The sequence below is a fragment of the Eptesicus fuscus genome, chromosome 9 (assembly GCF_027574615.1).
Source record: "Eptesicus fuscus isolate TK198812 chromosome 9, DD_ASM_mEF_20220401, whole genome shotgun sequence".
In the NCBI taxonomy this organism is placed as follows: Eukaryota; Metazoa; Chordata; class Mammalia; order Chiroptera; family Vespertilionidae; genus Eptesicus; species Eptesicus fuscus.
Genome location: NC_072481.1, coordinates 78,033,508 through 78,046,329, shown reverse-complemented (window position 1 = coordinate 78,046,329; position 12,822 = coordinate 78,033,508). Strand labels below are relative to the sequence as shown.

Here is a 12,822-nt window from a genome sequence, read left to right as displayed (position 1 = left end):
ACTTTCTTGATAGTGTCCTTTGATGCACATAAGTTTTTAATTTTGAAGTTTAGTTTATCTATTTTTTCTTTTATTGCATATGCTTTTGGTATTATATCTACTAGTAAGAATCCATTGCCAAATCTGAGGTCATTAAGATTGACTCCCCTAATTTTCCCTCTAAGAGTTCTATCATTTTAGCTCTTACATTATGGTGTTTGATCCATTATGAGTTAATTTTTGGATATGTGTGAAATAGGAATCCAATTTCATTCTTTTGCATATGGATATCTGCACGCTTTAAAAAAAATAAACTTTTTATTTTGCAATAATTTTAAATTTACAAAAGAGTTGCAAGAATAATACTGAGAGTTCCCATATATTCTCTACTAGTTTCTCCTAATGTTATCATCTATCACACCATGATTGTTTGCCAAACTAAGAAATTAACATTAATACAGTACCAATAACTATATTATGGACTTTTTATGGGTTTCATCAGTTTTTTTTCAGTAGTGTCTCTTACTGTTCCAGGATCCTATTCAAGATGCCACATTGCATTTAGTGGATAGTTTATGACTCCCTGTAACTAAATTTAACACTGATTATTTCCTTAAGTTAGAGCTGGAAAACCTTTCTGACAATAGTAGTCGTCAGATTCTGTTGCACTTTTTTGGCGCCTGAGCTAGTATTGAACCAGAAATTATGGGGTAAAAGTGTGTTATATGGGTGATGGTCATGCGAGGGAGAGGAAAAGTGCTAAAAGGTTGGTCAAATCATGTGGCGAAGATGGCAAAGTGAGTGGTGGAGGAGAGAAATGCAGGCTCAAGATTAGCCAACTGATTGACCTTGACATGTTACTTTCCATTTAGGTTCAGTGCACAAAACCTGAGTGTGGAAAATGGAGGCAACTTACCAAGGAAATACAGCTTACTCCACAGATAGCAAAGACCTACCGCTGTGGTATGAAACCAAACACTGCTGCTAAGGTACGCTCTCTGTTGGTTTTCCTTTTGAATTCATTGCTAGGTTAATTTAGTTGTTAGTAAGCAGTAATGATATATATTTCTTGTTTACTGTATTGCTCATTGTATCAGTATTGTATTGGTCCACTTACGTATAACAGAACACCAACTACAGTGGCTTAACCAATGGAGGATTTTATTTTTCTCTCGTTATGAGCAGTTTGGAAATAGGCTCTCCAGGGTTGGTGTAGTTGCCTAAAGAAGTCTTGTCGTTTCTAGTTCTGCCACAAGATGGTTGCTGCACCATCAGCCATTCTGACCAAATTCTAAGCAGTAAAGATGGGAGAGTCAAAGGGCAAGAGGGCTGTGCCAGCTGAGTCTCTCCCTCTTTTATTGGGAGCTTTCCTGGAAGTTCCAACAATAGATTTCTGTTTGTATCTCATTGGATGGAATAAGATCATGCAGCTACTCTGACCAGCAGTAGAGACAAAGGAAGGAAATCCTATATAATAAAGGCCCATCCCCTGATCAGGGTGGGGGGGCGATCAGGGGCAGAGCCAGTGAGGGGGAGGGGCCCCGGGAGGTTGGCCGGCGGCCCCACCCCCCATCAGGCCGGTTTGCTGGCCGCAGTGGGCGGCATAGCGACTGGTTGTGCTGGTCATTAAGGCATTCTGGTCACTGGCTTTTTATATACACTGAGTGGCCAGATTATTATGATCTCTGAACGCATAATAATCTGGCCACTCAGTGTATATCCTATATAATAAAAGGCTAATACTCAAATTGTCCCCTCGACCAGGAGTTTGACCAGCAGGCTGGCCGGCCAACCGCCCATGTCCCCTCCCCCTGGCCAGGCTGGCCGGACCCCACCCATGCACGAATTCATGCACAAATTCATTCAATATATATATATATATTTATATATATATATATATATATATATTTATATTTATATTTATATTTATATTTATATTTATATACACTGAGTGGCCAGATTATTATGTGTTCAGAGGTCATAATAATCTGGCCACTCAGTGTATACCAGTATAGGTTTTCAACCCCTGTTGTGACCCTGAGCATGTGTATCTCTCTCTCCATCTTCTCAGGGTTTTTAATTTCTCCCAACAGTGTTTTCTAATTTTCATTGAGGATGCCTTTTGTTACATAGATTTCTAGATATTTTGTGTTCTTTTCCTGTGATTGTAAGTAGAATTTATTTTTAACTTCATTTTCAAGTTGTTTGTTGCAATGATAAAGAAATACAATTTTTATATGTTGATTTTATACCCAGAGGCTTTGTTAAGTTATTCAACTTATTAAATTTCATAGGTCTTTTTGTAGATTCCTTTGGCTTTTCTATAGTTGTAACAACTGTGAATAAAGGTTTTGCTTTTTTTAAAAAAAAAATCATCGTTTTGCTCTTTCTTTCTCTTGCCTTACTACACTGGTCAGGGCCACCAGTACCGTGTTGAATAGAAGTTGGAGAGTAGACATCCTTGTCTTATTCCTGACATAGGAGGAATGTGTTCTGTATTTTATCTTTATGTATAATGCTGGCTTGGCTGTAGCTTTTCACAAATGCCTTTTATCAGATCAAAGAAGTTCCTTTTTGTTCCTAGCTTGCTGGGAACTTGGTATTATGAATGGTATTATGATGCTGGACTTTGTCAGATACTTTCTCTACATCTTTATGATGACCATGTGGTTTTTCTCCTTTCATCTGTGAATGTGGTGAATTACACTAATTCCGGAATGTTGAAACCACCTCACCTTCCTGGAAAAAAATCTCATTTGTTCTTAATGTAGTATCCTTTTAATGAATTGTTGGATTCAGTTTGTTAATATTTTGTTAGGGATATTTGCATCTGTGTTCATGATGACAATTTTCTTTTCTTGTAATGTTCTTGGGTGTTGCTGTCTACGTTATGCTGGCTCCATAAAATGAATTCAGAAGCATATCCCCCTTCTCTATTTTGTTAAAGAGTTTGGGTAATGTTGATACTATTTCTTCTTTAGCATGTGGTATAATTTACTAATGAAGTAATTTGGGTCAGTTTTCTTTGTGAGAAGTTTTAAAGTTACAAACTCATTTTCTTTAACAGTTATACAGCAATGTAGGTGGTTTTATTCTACCCGTTTTAGAATGTGTATATGTTTTTCCAAGAAATATGCCTATTTCATCTACATTGGCAAATTTGTTAACTTAAGGTTGTTTGCACTGTTCTCTTATTCTCCTTTTAATGCCAGCCAGCTCTGTGGTGACGTCCTTGTTTTTGTTTTGGATGTTGGTAATTTGGGAGTGAAGGGTGGGAAGCACAGATCTAAGCCTGGGACCAGGGTCCTGGAATGAACAAATCTTGTTCTGAAACCTTTCAGTTTAGCCTTTAATTGATTTTTGAGCGCAGTCTTCAGAGGGGAAGGCCTCTCTGAGGGATAGAGGAGAAAACAATGGGAAGGGCTGACACTGAGGCGGTGGGCAATTCATTTCTCAGGCTGAGTGCACTGATGGGAATTGGGGTTTGAGTAATGAAGGTACATGAGCTTGTGTGGCAAAGGGGAAGCTGGCCGAAATAATATCATGGCTGCACTGAATTTAACCAGGCCCTGTGTCCAAGATTACTTCTCAAGCCAAAAGTAGACTCAGTGGCATTTCATTATAATGTTTAAAGGAGAGTTCAACCAAGAGCAGTAAAAGATAGCAGACTATTTTAATAGATATTAGCCTTTGGGCCATTTTCATTCAACCTATTTCTCAAATTTCTAAACAGTTATTCTAACAATTAAAAATATTTTCGGATGATTTGCTTACTCATGTATGTTATTAAATACTGGATATAATTTTACATAAAAAGTTTATATTAAAATCATTTTGTATTGTGCTTTGACTAGCTTTAGTTTAACTATCATTTGGAATTATACATAATCCCTCCTTTCTTTTACCTGCTGACAATGGAATGGACAACTTTAACTTCATCTCTACTAATTGTTCAAATGGCCCATGTCCCTTTTTTTGTTTATTTGACTTTTTTGGGGGATGGTAATTGTCCTTTTCCTTTTTTTTTTTAGTTTAAGTAGTTTTTGAAAAGTCTAAGTTCTTCTTTAAAATGAGTTTATTTTTAGACCAATTATATATGTTCATTACTGAAAAAGTCAAACAATATAGAAAAGGACAAAGATGATAACAAAAGAAAACTCATGCAGTCATCATCATGCAATAACCATACTAAATGAGATTTATTTAACAGTATTCATGTATTTCAAGCAAAAGACCTGGCTGAGAAATAGCTTCCCCTATTAAGAAATAGTACTTACTATGCATGCTCATTTTATGTGAAATGATTGCGTACAGCAAAATTTAAAATCAGAAAAAGAAGCCAAAGTGAAATAAGAAGTCGTTGAACATAGAATAATTATTTCTTCATCTCAAGAAATAGCAGTTTCTAAAAACTTCCTCAAAGGTTATGAATATATATGATGAGAATGGTAGGAGGTTAGAATCACTTTGTTTTAGTTGCATGTTGCAATTTTAGATATTAATTGACACCCTGCTATGAACGTGGGAAAAGTAAATTATGTCACACTTTAGCCCACCTCCCCTTTTCCTTGCTCCAAATTTCTGTTAGTGTTTCGTGTTTTAGTTTCATGTACTCTGTCAGAGTAAATGTATCATTTATTTTCCATAACCATCATCCCTCCATTGCTTACTCTTGCTTCTGTACTTACTGGGTTTAATGCTCCCCACAATTTCTCTCACCACAGTTCCTTCCATCCCAAGTTCTTCATTTTGATTCATCATGTAGTTGAATGTATTTTAACATCAAGAACTTTTTTCCAGGAGGACTGAGAGGTCTCAGATTCCTTAAGCTTTTGAAAACTTAATTGCCTTTCTCTCCTTCCAAACCCTCTTAAAGTTGAAGGCTTCATGGTCTTCTTAAATTCCAGCTCCTAAGTAGAGTATCATGTTTTACACTTCTTCCCCCTCCTCCGCTCCATCCCCAAATTGTCCCTTGAGAGCGACTGCTCCAGTCTGTTACTGTCTGTAGCCTGAAGTTTTGAAATATTTATTTAAATGGTGTTTATTGATTCAGAGTCCCTTTGGTTTTCAGCTTGGTATTCTGTCAAGGACAAAGTCTGGAAAGGTTTATTTGTAAAACAACATTAAAAAGAATGGTAGCAAACTGTGCACACTGTTTTGGAGCTTGCTTTTTTCGTTACATATGTCTGATAGATGTTGCCATCTCAGGACCTAAAGACCTCTTTCTCTTTAAAGCCTGTATAATACTCTACTGAGCGGATGTATCATGATGAATTTAACATGGTTGAGAGCATTTAGGTGACTTTTAAATGTTTGTTGTTAGCAGTGCTGTGATGAATAACTGTATATCTTTGCCATTTTTCAGTATATTTGTAGGATAATTTCCTAGTTATAACATTTCTGTGTCAAAGAGAACATACCATTGTTTTAATATGAAATAATTCTTAGACACAAAAGAGGATTTGTAATTTGTGTGTAAGAAGCAAAGAATTAAAGCAAACACTCACGTGTCCAGCAGTTTTAGAAGCTAAGCATTATTACCAAAGCCTCTATCACTTCCTGCGTGCCCCTTCCTTTCCTTCACTGCAAGGACACAGTATTCCGAATTTTGTATTTATTATTCCTCAGCTTTTTGTTACATATTTACAAAACCCTGAACAGCGTGTAAAGTTTTGCCTACTTTTGGACTGGCTATAAATTGTATCACATTGTTTGTATTCTGCAGCTTGCTGTTTTCACTCAGTGTGGGGGTTTTTCACATGCATCCATGTTGATGCCAGAGCTCTGAGCTATTCATGTCCCCTGCTGTGTAGTGTTGCGGTGTGTGACTGTACCACGATGTGTCTATTTTCCTGTTTATGGGCTTGTTGTTTCTGGTTTGGGGCTATTACACCCCGTGCTCCTGTGAGCATTCATACATGCCTCTCTTGGGCACAGGCAAAGTTTCTCCAGAGTGTATTCCAAGGGCCAGATCTGCGGGGCTATATGGTATGCCAATCTTCAGTCTACTTAGGTAACTTTTTACTTGAAATATACAAACAGAAGATGCATATAGCTCTGAATGTTCACGAAGTCCCCATTTAGCGAGCTTCTAAGTAAAGAAATGGAACACCTACCAGCCCCTCAGAGTCTGTCAGCACCCCCTTTTACTCACAGCCTCCATCCCTTGCTCCCCCACTTACTGTTCTGACTTAAAACGCTACAGATGTTTTGCTTGCTTTGGAGCTTTATGTTAATGGAGTCACACAGTGTTTTCTTCGGGGCCTGGCTGCTTTCTCCCGCCGTTGTGTTTGTCAGGTGCATCCGTGCTGTAGTGTGTGGTTGTAGTCCGTTCGTTCTCATCACCAGACAGTGGCCATTGTTTGACTGTGACACAGCTTATGCACTCTACTCGTGATGGGCTTCTGGATTGTGTTTAGCTTTTTTCTATTACAAACCATCCTCCTTTGGACATTTTCTGCTTCTGTTGCTGTACATGCATGAGGGCCTTTCTGGAAAATAGAACAAAGGTTGGGTTGCTGGACATACAGTATGTACATCTTCAGTTATACAAGATAATGCCAAATTACGGTTCATTTAAAAGTTTCATATTTTGTCCCGTTGCTCTCCAGAATCATTCTTTCTTTTTTTTTCTTTTTTTTAATGGATTTCAGAGAGAGGAATGGAGAGAGAGATAGAAACATCAATGATGAGAGAGAATCATAGGTTGGCTGCCTCCTGCACGCCCCCCACTGGGGATCGAGTCCACAACCCAGGCTTGTGCCCTGATGGGGAATCGAACCTTGACCTCCTGGTTCATAGGTCAACGCTCAACCACTGAGCTACGCCGGCTGGGCAAGAGTCATTATTTCTTTAGCTTTCCACCTGGATGTTCTTGTGAGAGTAGCTGTCCTCCCCACACCTTCATGCATACAGTGGTTCATCACACTTTTTTCTTTGCCATTCTAAAAGGTGAAAAGGGATATCTTCTTGAAGGTAAATTGATACTGAAGACTATATTTTATAAGTAAAGCTAATTAACACTTGGTTTGCCTTTCAGCCCGAGACCCCAGATCATTGTTCCCTCCCAGAGGATCTAGTGAGTATTTCTACATGTTCTAGATTGGACTTCATTGCATAACAGTTCATCTCCAATGATAAGTACTATTTGTAAATGACAATAACAGTTTTAATCTAACATGATAATGATATGATGAAAATGCTAGCAATAGTGGTATTATAGGTGATCCTCCCCAACTTAATAAAGTTATATTGTTTTGCATTAAAAGGAAATAAAGAGGAAGAAACTGCTACCTTGCTTTACGATAAAGATCAGGCTTGTCATACTTTTTTTTTCATGGGTGACTTTACAACTCTGAATCCTTCCAAGAAAAGAACAGGGCTCTAAAGTCTGATGGTCTTGGCCCAGATTCAGCTGTGAGAGTGTTCTTGTATATTCAGACCTGATGTAACTGCTTTGTCCTGGCCCTGCGTGGAGGGGAACAGCATCTCCAGCTGGCGAAGCCTCACACATTTCATTCCTTTTTTAAAAAATATATATGTATTTTTATTGATTTTAGAGAGGAAGGGAGAGATAGATAGAAACATCAATGATGAGAGAGAATCATTGATTGGCTGCCTCCTGCATGCCCCTTACTGGGAATCGAGCCCCCAACCCTGGGCATGTGCTCTTGACTGGAATCAAACCTGGGACCCTTTGGTCCGCAGGCCGAAGCTCTATCCACCGAGCCAAACCAGCTAGGGCCACATTTCATTCCTTACGGAGCTTTGCTACCGGAGCTGCCACAATCCATGGGCTGCATAATCAGAGCCAATGGCCCTTTCACAGAATGCCTTTTTAAGACTCTGAGTTTTTGAAATTCTGAGATTCTGGGTTTTGCTGCATTTCAGTAGTTCAGGATTGTTAACTTGCAGTTTTTTTAGATTTCTGAATCTCAAGGACTGTGGTTGATTTTCAGGCAATGGAAGAATTGACATCTAGAAAATCTATTTTAAAACCATTCTGTTATGTAAAGGGGTGTGTGAAACACATACACACATTTTTTAATTATTAGTTGTTTCCTAAAACATTGCTATGGTAAACCAGTGGCCCAGATAATATGGGATTAGGATACACACATTTTTTAATTATTAGTTGTTTCCTAAAACATTGCTATGGTAAACCAGTGGCCCAGATAATATGGAATTAGGATAGACAGGATGAGATTAAAGGAAGGAAAAAGTAAACACAATACCTTATGAATCTGACCCCTAACATTAGACCATTTAGCATGCAGACGAATTTGAGCTTTGGGACAGATGCCATATTCTTGGAATACATGGACTTTTGAAAGTTTGGAAGACGCCCTTGATGTTCATCTGCCAGTCATTTATTTTTGCGCTTCATTAAGGAGGGGTCAGGAGCAGGCTTCTAGCAATATCACCTATCTACCCTTTTTCTGTTTCTATGGATTGATTCTAGGGTCGCTTTAAAAGCAATTCCTAAATTTTTTGAGTGCCTATATTAGCTTCCTGGGCTGCCATAACAAATTACCACAAACTGGGTGGCTCAAAGCAACAGGAGTTGATTGTCTCATAACTCCAGAGTCTGTATGTCTGAAATCAAGGTGTTAACAGGGCCGTGCTCCCCCTGAAGGCTCTAAGGGGGATCCTTCCTGCTTCTTCCAGCTTCTGGTGTTGCCAGCTATTAATAGCATTTCTTAGCTTACTATAGACGCATCCCTCCAATCTCTGCCTCCGTCATCACATGACCCTCTCCCTGTGTGTCTTCTGGCTCTCTGTCTCTTCTCTTCTTCTAAGGATGCTAGTCATAGTGAGTGTAAGGCTCCAGTATGACAAGGTCTGCAAGACTTTGTTTCCAAAAATGGTTACATTCTGAGGTTCTGGGGAATACTATTTAACTTAGTATAGTGGGCATTTTATTACATTAATAGACTTGACTATATCAAGTACAGGTTCTTCATTGGTATGTGTATTCAAGATGACAGGGGAATTTTTTATGGTATATGGACAAAATTAGAGCGAGGTGTCCAGGAATGGCGAGTGTGTTGAGCGAACACACTTGGAACAGCAAGATCAAATGCTGATTTATTAGCCACTGTTTTAGTTTCTCATGTTCCAATGCAGAGGTTTGGAGCACCCTCAAGTGGGCTTCTATGGGGAGGAAAGACAGGGGGGGGGGCAGTTAATAGGATGGCAGGGGCTTTCTGCTGGGTCCTGACTCAATTTACCAACATAGCTGCAAGACCCAGGAACTATAAGAGAATGGAAGAGCTTGGGTGAATGTTTTATAAGTCACCTACATTCAGCCTTCTCTATGGTCTATTTGGAGTGTCTGAATCCTCAGTTTACTCTGGCCTTGCCGCTCTGCTCAGAAGGGTCCCCTAGAGGCAGCCCTGGGGTGCTGAGGAAGGGACTGCAGCTTCCCTTCTTTTTGGTACAGCTCTGCAGTCAGGGCCCAAGCCTAAAACAGGCCTTGAGAACAAAGATTGTACACAGAATGCCTTTGGGGCGAGGCACTTACAATGAACGTGTGAAGCAGCTGGGAGTGATTTATAAGGAGTGTTGGGGCTTGTAATCAACTGAAAATGGCTTGTCCCAGATTGGGACTCTGTGAAATTTGAAGGGCAAACAAAATGCATCTCCAATCTGGATGAACTCTGTAGACCCTGAGTTCACACACCCCTGCCTGATGGCAACTGGCATTTGCTGGGAGCCTAGAAAACTAACATCAGAGGGGCTCTGAGCACAAGGTTCTCCTGTATCAGATTCTTAGAATTCTTGGGGCATGTATTCAGGCTCACTTTTAGAAAAGGCTGTCTACCGTAGGATTTGTGGAGTTTGCTTTACGAGCCAACCAGATTTTCTTTTTATTGCAAGAGTTAGTCATCATGGGGATGCTTTGATCCAATGATTCCATATGTTAAATCAACACTGGAATGTGATCACACGTTTAAAGACCAAAAATAGCTTTTACTTGTTCAGTCCTAGATTTAGCATCTATTTCGATGGTTGTAGTGTACTTTCCCCTCTGAAAATATTTTTGTAGCCTCTGGCAAAAAGCAGTCATGCTTGGCTACTTCTTAGGTGAATTCTTCTTTTTCTGCCCAGTTTTTCAACTTAAATTGTCTTTAGGTTCTAGTAAGAAGGGGGGTGGAAGATAAAATGATGACTGAATAGAAAGTGGTCGTGTCACACTTAAACCGGCGTGTAGTCAATGGGTGCAGCTTCAAGGCTGACCTGGAGTGGGTGGGTTTGCCGAGGAGCGGAGGGAGGGATGGGGAGGCTGTTGCTGTGTATCTGAAACAACTCTGCCTTCGAAACGTGGCTCTCCAGGTGTCGCCGGCCACCTCTGTTTCTGAGTCTGAGTGTGCTGGACTCTGGTGCAGGATTGCTGAGTGGGAGAAGGCAGAGTAGAGGGGTTACGGATGAATACTGTGGAGACAGTCATCTGTCCTTGGCTGAATCTGCATGTCCATTTCCTGTCCGCCATTGTCCCTCTTCGTCTCGCTCTGCCCATTCCAGAGAGTGTCGGAAGTTTCCAACCACTGGTGGTACTCCATGCTCATTCTACCTCCTTTGCTGAAAGACAGCGTGGCAGCACCCCTGCTCTCTGCCTACTACCCTGACTGCGTTGGCATGAGCCCCTCCTGCACCAGCACAAACCGCGCAGCCAGCGACGCCAGCCCCGGGAAGCTGGAGCACTCCAAGGCGGTCCCCTCTGTGCTGGGTGAGAGCTGGTCCTGGCACTCTCTGCTTCCTCCTCCCCCCACCCCGCCCCGCCTCCCCCCAGTCCCTGGAAATGTGTGGGTGAGTGGAATGGAAAAGACTTAGTGTGTGCAGGGTGTGCTATAAAGTACCTCATTATATCGTAGATTTGGTTATGCTGTGGACGTCATATCATTTGTGTATATTGTGCAGTTAATTTTTCTCTCCGTGATTGGAAAGCCTATAACACTTGTTCAGGAATTGTTGTCTACAGAGTTTAATGAGTATGTATTTGAAAGCTGGATAAGTTGATGATGATGCAAACTCTAACACGTCGGAAGAAATCTTTCGACTATCTGAGCGTCCTTCTTTTTATTCCGAGTCTTTCTACTTCTAATGATGCCATTGAGAATTTCAGCAGAATGATTCACTCTTGAAAAAAAATTCAGAACTTTAGGTCAGGACAGGCATGCTTGTTGGTCATGACTTTAAAATTCCACATTGGAATTCTTTGTGTACAAGCAAGAATTCTAGATTTTCTGCCCCAAACACTTTTTTATTTTTTAATTACCGACTTCATTTTTAATGATGTGAATAGATTTTGACATTGCGGCCCTGTCTTAAGGTTTTTAACTTATAACACTGGTTCATCTAAAAATGTAGCTGTGGTCGAAATGAAAGCAGAAGAGAAACAATCCCAGTGTTAGTTTAAGTGGGGTGGGACAGGCGCTCAAATTAGTGGGTTTGTACATTTATGAAGGACAATTTGGCAGTGTGATCAAAAACTTTTATCCTACGAATGTATCCTAACTAAATTATCAAAGTAAATTATAACGTAAGTCCAAAGGTTTTGTGCAAAGAAATTTCTGTGGCATTGCTTATAATAGTTAATAATTGGATGAAGTTTCAATGCCCAGCATTAGTGGAATGATTAAATGATAAGAAAATATTATGTCCATTGAAGTCCTAGTTAATGACATGGAAAACTGTTCTCGATGTCATAAATTAAAAAAACAAACAAGTAAGAAAATATTATAAAGTAGCATTTTTTCTGGCTTTGTAAAAACAGATTTCTATAATATTAAAATTTTCCATTCACAGAAACAGCACTGGTAGTCTGTAAACCCCCCTCGAGGATTATCAGGAGTTAGTGATTGCTATTTCCCCTATGAACCTGTTCAACTTATAATCAGAAAAAAATCCAATAAAAGTTAAAATATTTTTCCATGGGGAGTTGGTGTTCAGTAGGTACAGAGTGAGTTTTGCAAGTTGTAAAAGTTTTGGAATCTGTTGTACAACAATATGAATATACTTAACACTACTGAACTGTACCCTTAAACATGGTTTAGGTGGTACATTTTATAGTATGTGGGTTTTTGTGTGTTTTTTTAACCACAATTACAGCTTTTAAAGAATTGTCCATACCATCGAAATTAAATTTGTGAAGAAGGGGAAAACATGTGTTTAATTTCCACATATGTTGTCTAACTGGAGGGAGGAAGCAGCAGCACAGCAGGACAGACTGTGGAGCTGGACCTGGCTGTCCTGGTTGGTTTGATATTGCGCTTTAATTCACCCGCATTTGGAGGTCACAGCTTGGAGCATTTGCCTGTTTGTGCTTCTGTCAGTCCCAGGCATGAACCGGTACTTCCAGCCTTTCTACCAGCCCAACGAGTGCGGCAAAGCCCTGTGCGTGAGGCCGGACGTGATGGAGCTGGACGAGCTCTACGAGTTCCCAGAGTACTCCCGAGACCCCACCATGTACCTGGCCTTGAGGAACCTCATCCTGGCCCTGTGGTACACTAACTGCAAAGTAAGTGCAGGGCATGGTAGCTCTCAGCACGCGACAGAGACTTCCCGTGAACGAGAGGAGCCACGCTGCCTATGGATAGAACCTTTCGACCGGGGTTTCTCCGCCTCAGCAGCGTTGGAAGGTTGGGGGGATAGCCTTGGTGTGAGGGGTTGTCCTGTGCATTATAGTGTGTTTAGCTGCATCCTTGGCCTCTTCGCCCCCTAGATGCCAGAGCACCCCCAGTTGTGACAACCAAAAATGTCTCCAGCTATTGCCAATGGGGGCAAAGTCTTTCTTCCCTGAGAACCACCACTTTAGACCGTGTGTTATCGGAATTTGTGAGT

At 40.4% G+C, this 12,822-nt stretch overlaps 1 protein-coding gene across 1 annotated transcript in view; it reads left to right on the top strand.

Annotated features, from left to right (window-relative positions):
- The window catches only part of KDM1B (lysine demethylase 1B), a 46,687-nt gene that overhangs the window by 8,778 nt on the left and 25,087 nt on the right, over window positions 1–12,822 (top strand). Inside the window, exons 7-10 of the mRNA XM_028152347.2 lie at window positions 852–968; window positions 7,019–7,057; window positions 10,504–10,708; window positions 12,315–12,499. Coding sequence (XP_028008148.2) covers window positions 852–968; window positions 7,019–7,057; window positions 10,504–10,708; window positions 12,315–12,499 — 546 coding nt within the window. The remainder of the gene's footprint in view (window positions 1–851; window positions 969–7,018; window positions 7,058–10,503; window positions 10,709–12,314; window positions 12,500–12,822) is intronic.